At 30.4% G+C, this 12692-nt stretch overlaps 2 protein-coding genes across 3 annotated transcripts in view; one reads left to right on the top strand and one right to left on the bottom strand.

Moving 5' to 3' along the window:
* LOC130445921 (uncharacterized) overlaps positions 1-2733 on the bottom strand; it is a 29444-nt gene extending 26711 nt beyond the window's left edge. Inside the window, exons 1-3 of the mRNA XM_056781822.1 lie at positions 2521-2733; positions 2306-2470; positions 768-955 (exon numbers count right to left, since the gene is read on the bottom strand). Of these exons, the coding sequence (XP_056637800.1) occupies positions 768-955; positions 2306-2456 (339 nt within the window). The 5' untranslated portion in view covers positions 2457-2470; positions 2521-2733. The remainder of the gene's footprint in view (positions 1-767; positions 956-2305; positions 2471-2520) is intronic.
* Positions 2734-2962: 229 nt separating this feature from the next.
* On the top strand, positions 2963-6231 carry LOC130445922 (zinc finger protein 26-like). Of its 2 annotated transcripts, none has more exons than XM_056781824.1 (2): positions 2963-3079; positions 4673-6231. In XM_056781824.1, the coding sequence occupies exon 2, from the start codon at positions 4712-4714 to the stop codon at positions 6200-6202; it is 1491 nt and encodes a 496-aa protein (XP_056637802.1). In that variant the 5' UTR covers positions 2963-3079; positions 4673-4711; the 3' UTR covers positions 6203-6231. The 2 variants fall into 2 exon arrangements, with proteins under 2 accessions (XP_056637802.1, XP_056637801.1); XM_056781823.1 differs by lacking the exon at positions 2963-3079 and adding an exon at positions 4026-4608.
* Positions 6232-12692: the final 6461 nt, after the last annotated feature.

Here is a 12692-nt window from a genome sequence, read left to right on the forward strand (position 1 = left end):
GTTTAGATGTTGAAGGAAACTTATTTTGGTTGTTTTATATCATATTCAGTTAAAGGAAGATCTATCGTTAATGCCCAAAAAAATCTGCCATCATTTATGCATCAAAGCGCCCTCGGTTCTTTTTATCATCTCTATATCCTGATGAAATCTTTCACCTTGCTCTTCACATATGTCACCAAGATTTTCCAAGAAATAATCCAAATTAGAATGAAAAAAGTGCATTACTTTGCTCATATTACAACCAAGAATCCTGTATTTTTTCAACATATTTTCAACGATCTCAACTATAATTTCCTAGAAATTTATGTACCTCCTCTTTAAAAGCACTCCATGACTTTTCCTTTTTATCTTCCATTACATTTGCAAATTCTGTAGCTTTTATCAAACTCTTAATCTGTGGCACCATTGTATTGTCTCCTTTAATTTTTCCTCTGATAAAGCCAAAAATATTTAACACAATTTCCTTCTCTGTTTACCGCTTTAACAAATTGTTTCATAAATTCAAGTTTGATGTGAAGTGATAGAAGTGAAACTTTTTCAGAGTTAATTGGACTTAGTATAATAAAAACGAAACAAGAACAAAGGAGCACTAGCACAGCAGAAAAACAGAGCAAACCGCTTAGATATCACAGACACAACAATGAACTGGTAATGAATTTTCTAATACAAACGATCTGCATTAGACAATGGTACTATGATTATTATGCGGAACCCGTAAAACATACCTAAAATTAGAATGTTCGCAAACATAAAATACTAATACTTACAGGAAATATAAAATAGGCTCCCCTTATCAAGCTTGCCAAAAATATGACAAAATAGATTAATTTCTGGGTCGTCACTCTGCATGCTTTTAAAACACTTGGTGCTTTCAATCTCATATATTCAGACAGGATGCATGTTATTAGTTGAATAGCACACACCAGACTTATGAAAAAAAATACACTCCCTATACCTATAACAAAAGAGTATTTTAATAAAATATAATTACACAATTTAAATTTGTAAGGCGCCAATCAGTCTGTGATTTTATTCGTTATATATAGTTTCTATATGAATTTTTTCAAGAATTCTTCAATTCCTTACTTCAATTGAAGTCTAGGCTAAGACAACCGCTCCCACTAGATAAATATATAAAGTGAACTATCTCTGAACGAAAGAAGTGAATAAAAATTAAAATCGAAGTATCAACATATTCTTAAACCTATAAACTCCTAGGAAATTTAACGCACCACTCTTATTTTTCTCTATACTCTTTATTTATTGATAACTTACTGTACGGCAAGTAAGCCATGGACCTTGTTTGACAGTGACAGTTGTTATTTAACCCTTTGCACTCCAGTGTAGTAACTCGAAGAGTAATTAAATAATTCAGCACTTTATTGATTATAAGTACATGGAGACATTTGTTTCTTAGCTATATTATAAAGAAACATATTCTAACTCATATTGTGAATATATTAATTTTAGGGCTTTAATTTCAAGTGTGAAACAATTAACCATATGCATTCATGGTTTACTCTCTGTTAGAACACACAGGACAATCTATTTTCTTCCCTTTTTGCAGCATGTATAGTTTTTCTCCTAGTCTTGTTACAAGTGTTGAAGGGGAAGGTCTTGATGGATCTTCACGAAATTCACCTCTGCCCCATGAAATATTTTCTTAGGTATACAGTATACGGTATAAAACGGATATTGATTCGCATGATCAACTATTCATTGGAGCCATGTAGTTAATAACAATTTTTGGCTTTTCCATATTTTGATGTTTACCTCCTCTTACAAATCTTGTTTTTGTAATGAATCCAGCAATTGATTTATTTTCACCCAATTTGGGTTTATTTATTGGATCAAGTATATCATTGCGATTGATTTTTATTGTATCTGTTAGATGGCATTCCATTTATAGTAATTCTTTCACCAGTGCAATGCTAGTTTAATATCTATCTGTATACATATGGTAACATTGTGCATCTAGTACATTTGACAATAATTTGTTATACATATGCAATGGAATTCTGGTACTAACAGGCAACTGAGATTTTATAAGATGATCTGAGGTAATCATTATCATCATTATGCTGTTCAACCTTTTGGATTATAGTTAGCCCTTTGTATGCTTACAAATCCCTTTATGGGAATTGGACCATCAATGATTGGAAACGGGTTCTGTTCTATGAATATTTGAATGTTGACTATATTAATTTTAATTCCAATTATGAATTCTTCACAAATGCTGTTATACTAGTAAGTTATAACATTTGTTTATTATTTTCTATCCTACATTAACTGATCATGTACTTACCAGTGTGGTATGGTAAATTAGGTCCATCACACAGATCTCCAGTAAATCTTATGTCGCACATACAAGTACCATTGTAACATTCTCCTCTACCTGAACAATCTCTTGAACAGCTGGAGCTTAGTCCTGACATTATTAAAAGATGTCGAAACATTATTGAAAACAGATCTACAAATTAAATAATTATAAAAAAAGAATACATATTGACATTTGTTTACCTTATGATAATCTAAAATTGCTTGTATTTTAGAAGGAAATTTCTCGGAAAATATCTTATTTAACTGTAATTAGAACGATCATAATAAACAAAGAAAAATATGTCTCCCATTATCATATTGATCATAATCAGTCAGCAGTGCATCTGTCAATGTCAATGTATGAACAATCAGTTCTGCCAGCATAAATATTTTCCAGCTTAAAATTTAAGGAGGAATTTGCAATTTGTTATAAAAGAGAAATCATTAGTTATTAGTAACAAATCAATCAGTAACAATATACTTTTTCCATGGCAATATCCTTTAGCTCCAGATATAAGTAAAACATACAAATATTTAATTTGAATTAACAAAGCTATTTACTTGATATCACAGGTCACGTATATGTAGATAGTTCCTCACAATGTTATTTGTTTTCATAATTGCGCCAACCAGGGGTCTAATTCTTAACTACCAAGTCCACATCCATAATGAAATTGACAAATTGAAATTTTATTAGAAGGGCGAAATTTTAATGGCATTTGAAGTTGTTGTTATGCCAGTAACTTAAAACATAGAACAGGTAGGGAAGGATTATTATGTCAAGAACAGTTAACCGGGATGGTTATCCAAAATGGCTGCCGCCGAATAGACTTTATCAGTGGCGTCGAAAGCTAAAATTTAGACAGGATAAAATTATTTCTATAAAATGAAATTAATATTTTCAATAATTCAATTGGAAATTTTTACGAGCGAATAATTTATCAAAACATTATGGAAATATGGAAATAAAAACAAACATTCAAATTGTTGTTTACACTAATATTATTGATCCTTAAATTGAATGAGTTTTGTATAAACTTTCAAATTTTCTCAATATTTGTAATACTTTTACAAATGAAATATACTCGTGTATTTAAATATATTTGGCATATACTCTTTTATTTATTATGCGAGATATAGCGCACTCTTCTTCATTACTACTCTATGTTCTAAGGCCAGTACTCAGACAAAGTGATCAATTTCCTAATTTATCTTTTTTTCTTTAAGTTGATCACAAAGTTTCTCAGTTCCACATATATTTTCATAAAACCAAGATATTTTCTGAAATAAATTAAAAAAAAAATAAAATTTGGATATCTTCGAGGTGTATCGTTTTAACGATTGAAAACATTGTAAAAAATCTCATTATTTGCTCAAGTGATATTTGAACAAATCAATTTTTAGTAGTGGGATCTTCTGCAATTAATTAATAATACAAATTTGTTAATTGTAATATTATGTATACAGGTTAATACTTTCACTTTTGTTTCTATGATGATATAGTAATAGATACAATTACTTTAATAGAGTTGCCTTCGTTTATTTTTGTATCTATATTCAATCAAAAGAGGGCCCAAATAAACTTAACCACAACACGTGCAAGCACTGCTCGCCAAGTCAAAATTATTCATTTTTACGCTTAATTACTCTACTTTGTGGCCGCCACGCCAGCGTTGCAATCAAGAGATCGTGTCAAATTTCTGCTTACTATTTTTAAACATGAATAGCGCGATTGACAGATTATTGAGGTTAGAAGTTTTTATACTTTTTACCATTTCAGTATGAAAATAGCTTGTTAATATTATGCTTTAGTGTGAGGGATAAATCGTTGATAACTAATTATTGAACATCTATAATCTATCATTATTATAGAAAAGTTATTACAGATCTATTTAGAAAATGAAAAATTAATTGAAATCTGCATGAAACGTATATTTGATAGCTTAATAGATTTGACAGAACGTCACTGCACTTTTGCATCTAGCTTCATGCTATTGGCGAAAAGTATAATCATTTGAATCAAACTAAATATGAGTGCCATTTAAAATTATTTCATTGCGAATATAAACTAAAACGTTATTATATAGAAGGATACACAATTACATTAAAGGATACTTTACAATGAATAAAATTCAGTTAAATTCACTTTGCCGAGTATGTCTTTGTAAAAATTCCGAAATGTTTCCTCTAAATTACACTTTTAAGGAAGCAACAGAATCTGTAAGCAATGAAAATGAAGATGATAATATAGTAATTCAACATGCCTTGTCAGCTTTATTTAACTATAAGGTATTAATATATTTTTAATAAAAATATTTGTTTACCTTAAATGAAAATATTTTATTTTTTTTAGGAGACTAATAGTGAAAAATTCCCACAACAAATATGTTCCATGTGCTTAGGTATTCTGAAAATAGCTTATGATTTCAAAATACTCTTTGAAGAATCTCATCAAATTATTTTACAATATAAAGGACAGCATATTGCACCAAAAGATTGTGCCAATACAACTAGTTCTGTAGAACTTATTGTAGGTACAAACAAATATGATTTAAAAGATTTAGTTATTGTGGAACCAGAAGATTGTCGTGAAGGATATGATTTTGGAGGGTTCTTAAGAAATTTAGGGACACAAGTTACAGCAACATTTTCCGAAAGTTATAAAAAATCCGGCTCTACAGTAAAGGAAATAGTTAGAGAAAATTATGTTGAAAGTTATAAAAAATCCGGCTCTTCAGTAGAGAAAATAGTCGGAGAAAATTGTGTTGAAAGTGATAAAAAATCCGGCTCTTCAGTTGACAAAATAGTTGGAGAAAATTGTGTTGAAAGTTATGAAAAATCCAGCTCTTCAGTAGAGAAAATAGTTGGAGAAAATTGTGTTGAAAGTTATAAAAAATCCGGCTCTTCAATAGAGAAAATAGTTGAAGAAAATTCTGTTGAAAGTGAAGAAGAGCAAGATGATGATGAGTACATTGTTATTGAAAGTGATAAAATTAATGATACAATAATTCATGTTATTGATGATGACAATGAAAAAAATATGGATACTTCACAGAAAAGTGATAATTGTGATGAGTTGATTATATCTGCTATGAACTTAAGATATGAATGTAGTGTATGTCAAAAACTGTATCGTTCAAAAGCTAGGTTCGAGAAACATATCGTTACTTGTGACCAGACTTCAATACCAAATTTACAATGCCAACGATGTTCAAAATTTTTCAGTTGTTCAAAAAGTTTAAAAAACCATTTAAAATTGCATGATAACAAACAGAACATTTCATGTGACTTTTGTGAACAAAAATTCAATACCAGTAGCTCCCTCAAGTACCACCAAGTAACCAAGCATAGTGAAACGAGTTACGTATGTCAAGTTTGCGGGAAAAAGTTCGCTATTGCTACTACCCTTAACGCGCACATGCAAGTCCACAATAAAAATAAAACACAATGTATTTGTCCTGTATGTGGAAAGACTTTCCACTACAAAGGTGGACTCTTTTATCACATGAAGCAACACACCAACGAAAGAAAGTATCATTGTGATTATTGTGAAAAAACCTTTTATACGCTAACCGCTAAAAAACGACATACTTTAACTCATACAGGAGCGCGCCCTTTTCAATGCCAGTTTTGTCAAAAGAGGTTTTTTTCTACGGGGGAAATGAAGAAACATGAATATATTCACGCAGGGGTTTTGCCTTATAAGTGTAAATACTGTAGTAAAGGTTTTAGATCCAATTTTAATATGAAAGTGCATTGGTTTAATCATACAGGAAGTTCGGTTTGTGAATATTGTTACAGAGGATTTATTTCTAAAGAAGTTTTGTTATTCCATTATAGAGTTAAACATAAAAATTTAATTCAAAAGAAAAAAGATACATGAGTGATTAATACAAGTTGTGGTTAGTTTTACATTAGTTTCTATTATTTTTTATGCAAAAAGCAAGCACAAGAGAAATCCTATTACACTTGAGTAGTTCGAGTTGTGCATGCCATCAGTGGCGAATCATTTGGGCTAATGCAAATTTAATACAAATACTGGAACTGTCATTTAATTTTTATTTTGATGTTTGTCGGTTTTGAAAAGTGTATTGTAAAAACGTCTCAAGAAGAAGAATTTCAACGTACACCTCCGAAATTAGTCGAAATAGCTAATTCCCTTAATCAAACACTATTTCCGACGAAGTCATGAAAAATGTATGATTTGGCTTATGAAAAATTTATAAGATGGTGTAAAGAAAATATTGTACGAATATACACAGAAAATATTATGCTTGCATATTATATGTATTTGTCAAGAAAATTTAAAAGTTCGACACTATGGGCACAATATTCAATGATTTAAACTCAATTAAACATCAAACATAATGTAAAAATGGAAAATTATACCAAATTAGCTGCATTTTGAAAGCGACAAGAAAAAAATTATACCTCAAAAAAATCAAAAGAATTAACAAAAGACCAATTTGATAAATTTCTTCGGGATGCACTGAGTAATGTTTATTTAGCAACAAAGGTGCAACAAGTATTTTTTATAACTCCAAAAAAATTCATGAAGTTTACAGTTCAGTCTTGTCGCGCATCGTTCGTTTTGAAATCGAAGTCCTAAAATGTTTTCAAATTTTCAGTAATTATTGAAAAGACTCTTGAATATCAAATGAAACTTTTCATCCAATGGTTATCAGATACAAAAAGTTTTATATATCTAGGAAAATTTCACACAAGATAATGCGAATAACCAAAATGCAAAAAAATAATACATACATACATATATATATATATATATATATATATATATATATATATATATATATATATATATATAATAATACATACATACATATATATATATATATATATATATATATATATATATATATATATATATATATATATGTATGTATGTATTATTTTTTTGCATTTTGGTTATTCGCATTATCCTGTGTGAAATTTTCCTAGATATATAAAACTTTTTGTATCTGAAAACCATTGGTTAGTTATATATATATATATATATATATATATATATATATATATATATAATACAAATATATTCAAGAAAATAGGGGAACGATGACTACCGTCAATACTTGCAATACATAATTCATTCGATTACGGATGGTATAAAAAAAAATATTTAATACTGTGATAAACAAAACATAGAAATAATAGTTATTTATATGTCAAGTCATACATTTTCTCCCGAGGCTGGAGATGAGTGACAAGAAAAGTTTTTAGTGTCGTGTTATATACATATATATATTTATGCATGAAACGCCTCAAGTATCTCGGCAACGACTTGTACGATTTTTATAAATTTTTGTGTACAAGGGTGTTGTGATACGGTCGGTATTATGGTAGTATATACATTGTTGTCAGATCTTTCATTTTTCCGAAAAAATAATGAACCTTGTTATTTCAAATAGATTACTCTATATATTTTGTGCTTTTAGAAATCCTTAGGAAATATTTGTTATTTTTCATCTAAATGCCATAATTTCGGAGTTATAGCTATATTTGCTTTATCTCCGCCGAAGTTAGAATAATACATTTAGGTAGCTATGACTGCTACAATAACAAATTTGACGTTGCAATAAATTATTATTGTTAAAGTTTATTGAAAGTCCCAATGGATCATTTATCTGAAAAAAAAAGATTTAATAATTTAATGATATTAGGATATAGTGATAGGCGTTAAAGTCAACAAGAAACGTGTAATATTTCTAATAATGTATATCCTAACCGAAGTCCCATAACAAGATCTACTGTTAGTAAATGAGTAAAAAAGTTTAACGAAACTGGTTCAGTAAAAGATTTATCTAAATCTAAACTGAAAACAAATCTTTAGATGTTTGTGTCCTGTTAGAAGACGATCCACACTTGAGTACTAGATAAATATCCAGGAAACTTGATATTTCGCAAACATCCGTAAGTTGTCATCCATGAGTTGTCAGATGACGATTTTGATAGACGCGAAGAGTTTGGAGACCTAATGATGGAAAAATGTTACATTCAAAACGAACCAAAATTTTTAAGTAATGTTATGTTTCACGATGAGGTCACTTTTTATATTAACGAAAACGTAAATTGGCATAATTGTAGGTACTGGTCACGTAACAATCCTCGTTGGATGCGTTAATCCCACACCCAAAATCCCGAAAAACTGAATGTATGGGCTGGAATAATAGGCGACCATATAATTAGTCCCTTTTTCATTTAGGGTAACGCGTATTTAGATTTATTGGAAAATAGTATTATACCTGAGTTGGCTCGGATATTTCCAAATCCAAGAACATAAATATTTTCAATTATATTAAATAAAACTTCATTATTAGAAGTTTTCAGACAATCACAATATCCCAAGTGACAATATTTGGCTTCTTGATGGCGCCCCACCTCACTATGCGTGTATAGTGAGAGAATACCTAAATAATTTGTTTCCTAGAAGATGGATTGGAAGGCATGGTTATATCGAATGGCCCCCCTGATCACCCGACATGAATCCTTTAGACTATTTCCTGTGGGGTCACTTAGAAAACATCTTAGAAAACAAAACCTGTCAATATTCAGGAGTTAAAAGATAGGATTATAACAGAAATAAGAAGAATTGAGGAGTCACGAATTAAAAGTTTAAAAAATCCCATGGCTTGTTGTACTAAAGTAAATGGACAACATTTTGAGTATCTGCTGTAATCGCCTTTACTGTATATTTTCTATAAGTAATTTTTCTACTTCAAAAATGTGGATCTACTTCTAACATGACATAAACATTTGAAGATTAGGATAAATATTTTACTACATTAATTTCGTTAAACTTTTTACTAACTTACTGACACTAGACGTGAATTATTAAAGAATATTCAGATTAAAGGAATTTATTTAATTGTAGCCATCTAAATGTACAATATTTATTGTAATTTTGGTGGAGATATTGTAAATGTAGCTATAACTCCGAAATTATGGCATTTTATTATAGAGAATATTATATGAAAAATAATGAGTATTTTTTTAAAATTTCTAAAATAACAAAACATATAGGATGATCTATTTGAAATAACAAAGTTTATTACTTTTTCGGAAAAAGGAAAGATCTGACAACAGTGACACCATAATACCGGCTCTAAAGTAGAAATCAAATAAGAAAAACACAGGCACGTCGTACCTGACAAAGAGCGTGAAAATATCCTCATCCCTTTTGTTCACTGTATTTGTACTACATTGCCGGGCTTACAAATTTTCCGTGTTTTCCAAGTTTTCTTATTGTGTAGAACATGTTTTGCTAAATGAAGTGGCAACGTGCGCGGTTTTTGCATGGTTTAAATTAGAAGTTGAACAGAAGCGGTGTCGTTTACATTGATACTTTATTATTGGCAGTCTTTTTCCGACGTTGCCCGATTTCATTCATGAAATCAGAAAGGGGTAAATATATATATATATATATATATATATATATATATATATATATATATATATATATATTTATAAATATATTTATTTATATAGGTTGTTTACTCGACCTATTTTTTCTGTTTCAAATATAAGTGCTATTTGTAGTTGTTTACAGTTTGTTTGTATTTTGTGTCGTGCTAATATAAAGGTACGTCTCCATTGAACAAACAATGAGGAAACAAGTTTTTCTAGCAGTTGATTAAAGTGCAGTTTTAACAAACATTTCTTACTTCAACAAACAATTGTTTGACAAACATTTTCACCAAACAATTGTCATTCGTCATGAAACATTATTCAGTTGGGTTTTGTTGAAGAATGGGTGATTTGAACCGCCGCTGTCGTCTGGCCTGCATTGCAGCAGCTTATATTTTAATGGAAGAACCTCGTTCTCGTCGATGGTGGCAGAGACAATTGTTTTTACGACGTTATGAATATAGTGGTGATGATTTCCGAAATGATGAATAGTAATTTACACACCCAATTCAAAATTTGATATGAACCATAAAGGTCAGTCAATTTTGAAACCACATAGCGAACTAAACGGTGTCAACAGTGAATCTCTGAACTCGTCAATATATATCGCCCTTTTCCTCATTTTCAATTTCATTGCCAAGCTCTCCTGCTCCTCACATTCCTCCATTTCACATTAAAATAATAAATTATCGATATTGTTTTGTAAAACACAAAGTCTCTTTGGATTTTTTATTTTCCTTAATCTGATGGCTACGTTTTTGCCATAAACAGATTGTTCATCTCTCTCTTTGTTCATTCCCTCATAACACTCTTTCATTATCATGTAAGCTTCTTCTGAAGCTTGCCTCTTGCTAGTCTTTTTATTAGAATTCGTCGACGGCATGCCACTTGTGGAGCTTTTTTCTGACAAACCCACACCGGTGTTAATGGATGGCGATCCCACTTGACTGTCACTATTTTCCAATTGGACTGATACAACGCTTAAAAACGTTTCCCGGGGTGTTGATTTGTCAGCCAAAAAATTAAAATAAGTTAATCCCCACCAATGCTTATTTTTTCTGTGGCCCCCATCCCGTACTTACAATTTGTTGCTAGTAACTCTTTCTCTCGTCTATATTGCACTAGAAGAGTTTCAATCTTTCTTTTAATCTTGGCGACATTATTTAAACCTAAATCTTTTGCAATGTCATATAATGCATCTCTTATTTCGATTTTGTTTTTATAATCATCATTATTAGGGTCCCACAATAAAGGTTTACCTTCGTAAACGTTAATTAACCTTATCAAATTCAACTGGCTCCGAAACTCTTTACTCATTTTGCGGAAAACCCACACACACGCTTTTCCACTGAATATTATCAATAAAAAAATACAAATAATAATGTTTATATCCAAAAATTTCGCCGAAAAACCACTTCAAAATACACTAAAACAGGTGGTAAGGAAAGTCACTGACAAACAATGTTCGATCTAGGACGGAAACATTCTAGACAAACAAAAATGGAGACCCCTTTTCCTTCCATACAGCAAATGTTTGTTGGAATAGCGTCCACACCAAAAACACCGGCGAACATTGTTTTTTAAACAAAAAAGTTTGTTGAAATTTTCGACAAATGTTTGTCAAACGATGTTTGTCCATTTTTTGTCTAGTGCGGACGCGGCTTAAGTAACAATTTGTTTTAGTATAATTTAATAATATATTTTAATTAAATTATGTCTATGAAAAAAGTCGGAAACCAAGGCAGGGAAGAGAAATTGTACATAACGTTAGTAACTATGAAAAAAGAAGCAGAGGAAGCAATTACCATTCCTTCAAAAAATTTCAGGTAAACACTTAGATTTTTTACATAAGGCCTTTTTGCATAGAGTAATTAAATGTGTGGTTGAAACCATAAAATATATTACCTATTTTCCTTTTTACTTGATTTCTAAAAAAAACAGGGCACTTTGCCACTTCAACTTGGCCAACTTAAGTGTCCTTTAAAACTGATTTTAGTATATTTTGCGCTTTTTTAATAACAAAGCTAACCTGGTTTTTTGAGTTTTATGTTAGCAACTTTTACACTTTACTTTTTCTAAAAAATATGAAATAATATTGCAGAGAAAGGACACTAGCTGCTACAGGTGGGACCCAAAAATTAGTAAGGAAGCTCAAAAAGTTGAATGGAGGAGGCTAAGAAAAGAAAACTTGATCTTATTTCTCCTGATAAAATTGGATTCAACTAATAAGCATACTTAATTATTTTCGTACCAAGTTTAACGTCATAGAAAAAGTTTGGTCGTTAGTAAAAAACTGGGTAGTGGCGCACAACACAACATTTAGGTTTTATTCTATTATAGCTAGGTCCCCTCTATTTATATTTTTTGAGATATGTGTTTAAAACTTGAAGGGCTTTATAAGACCATTTTATTAAAGCAATATGCTAAAAAGTGGAAAAATGATTTTCTCATCTTACCCATTGCTCCTATGGACGGTTATAGTGATTAAACATTGGTAAGATTGCGAGTTGTAATTTGTTAATTGATCATCCGCTTTTGTCATAATCTTGAACCAATTTCAAGCGATCTACCAATTTTAGTTGACATAGACTCAAGTATACGGTTAACAATCAACTGTTTGAATTTTTATTTGAATTTGATACTTCTCTGGTCTAGCTATTCAGAGTAAAAGATATGGATTTACGATAAATAGAGATCGACATTAACTGAGTGGTGACGCCATAATTACGCTGTGTGTTTTTCTTATTTGATTTGTACTATAACACAAGCCGTTTCCGAGATAATTGAGGCGTTCCATACATAAAACTCACTCTGTATTTTTTTCGAAATCGCCCTGATTCAAAAATATTTGGAATTGAAGCGAGCAGAATAGGTTACGAATTTAGCGATTAGTTACACAGCTAAATAGTACGATTATTTTTTGAAAATCAGCATGCATATTCTATTTCTTT

This window comes from Diorhabda sublineata, chromosome 6 (genome assembly GCF_026230105.1).
Source record: "Diorhabda sublineata isolate icDioSubl1.1 chromosome 6, icDioSubl1.1, whole genome shotgun sequence".
NCBI classification, from domain to species: Eukaryota; Metazoa; Arthropoda; class Insecta; order Coleoptera; family Chrysomelidae; genus Diorhabda; species Diorhabda sublineata.

Excerpts from the sequence above, each read along its gene's own strand:
- LOC130445922 (XM_056781823.1), top strand. The coding sequence starts at position 4,441 with ATGAATAAAATTCAGTTAAATTCACTTTGCCGAGTATGTCTTTGTAAA. Across the intron at positions 4,609-4,672 it reads CAGCTTTATTTAACTATAAG|GAGACTAATAGTGAAAAATT; the intron begins GTATTAATATAT and ends TATTTTTTTTAG.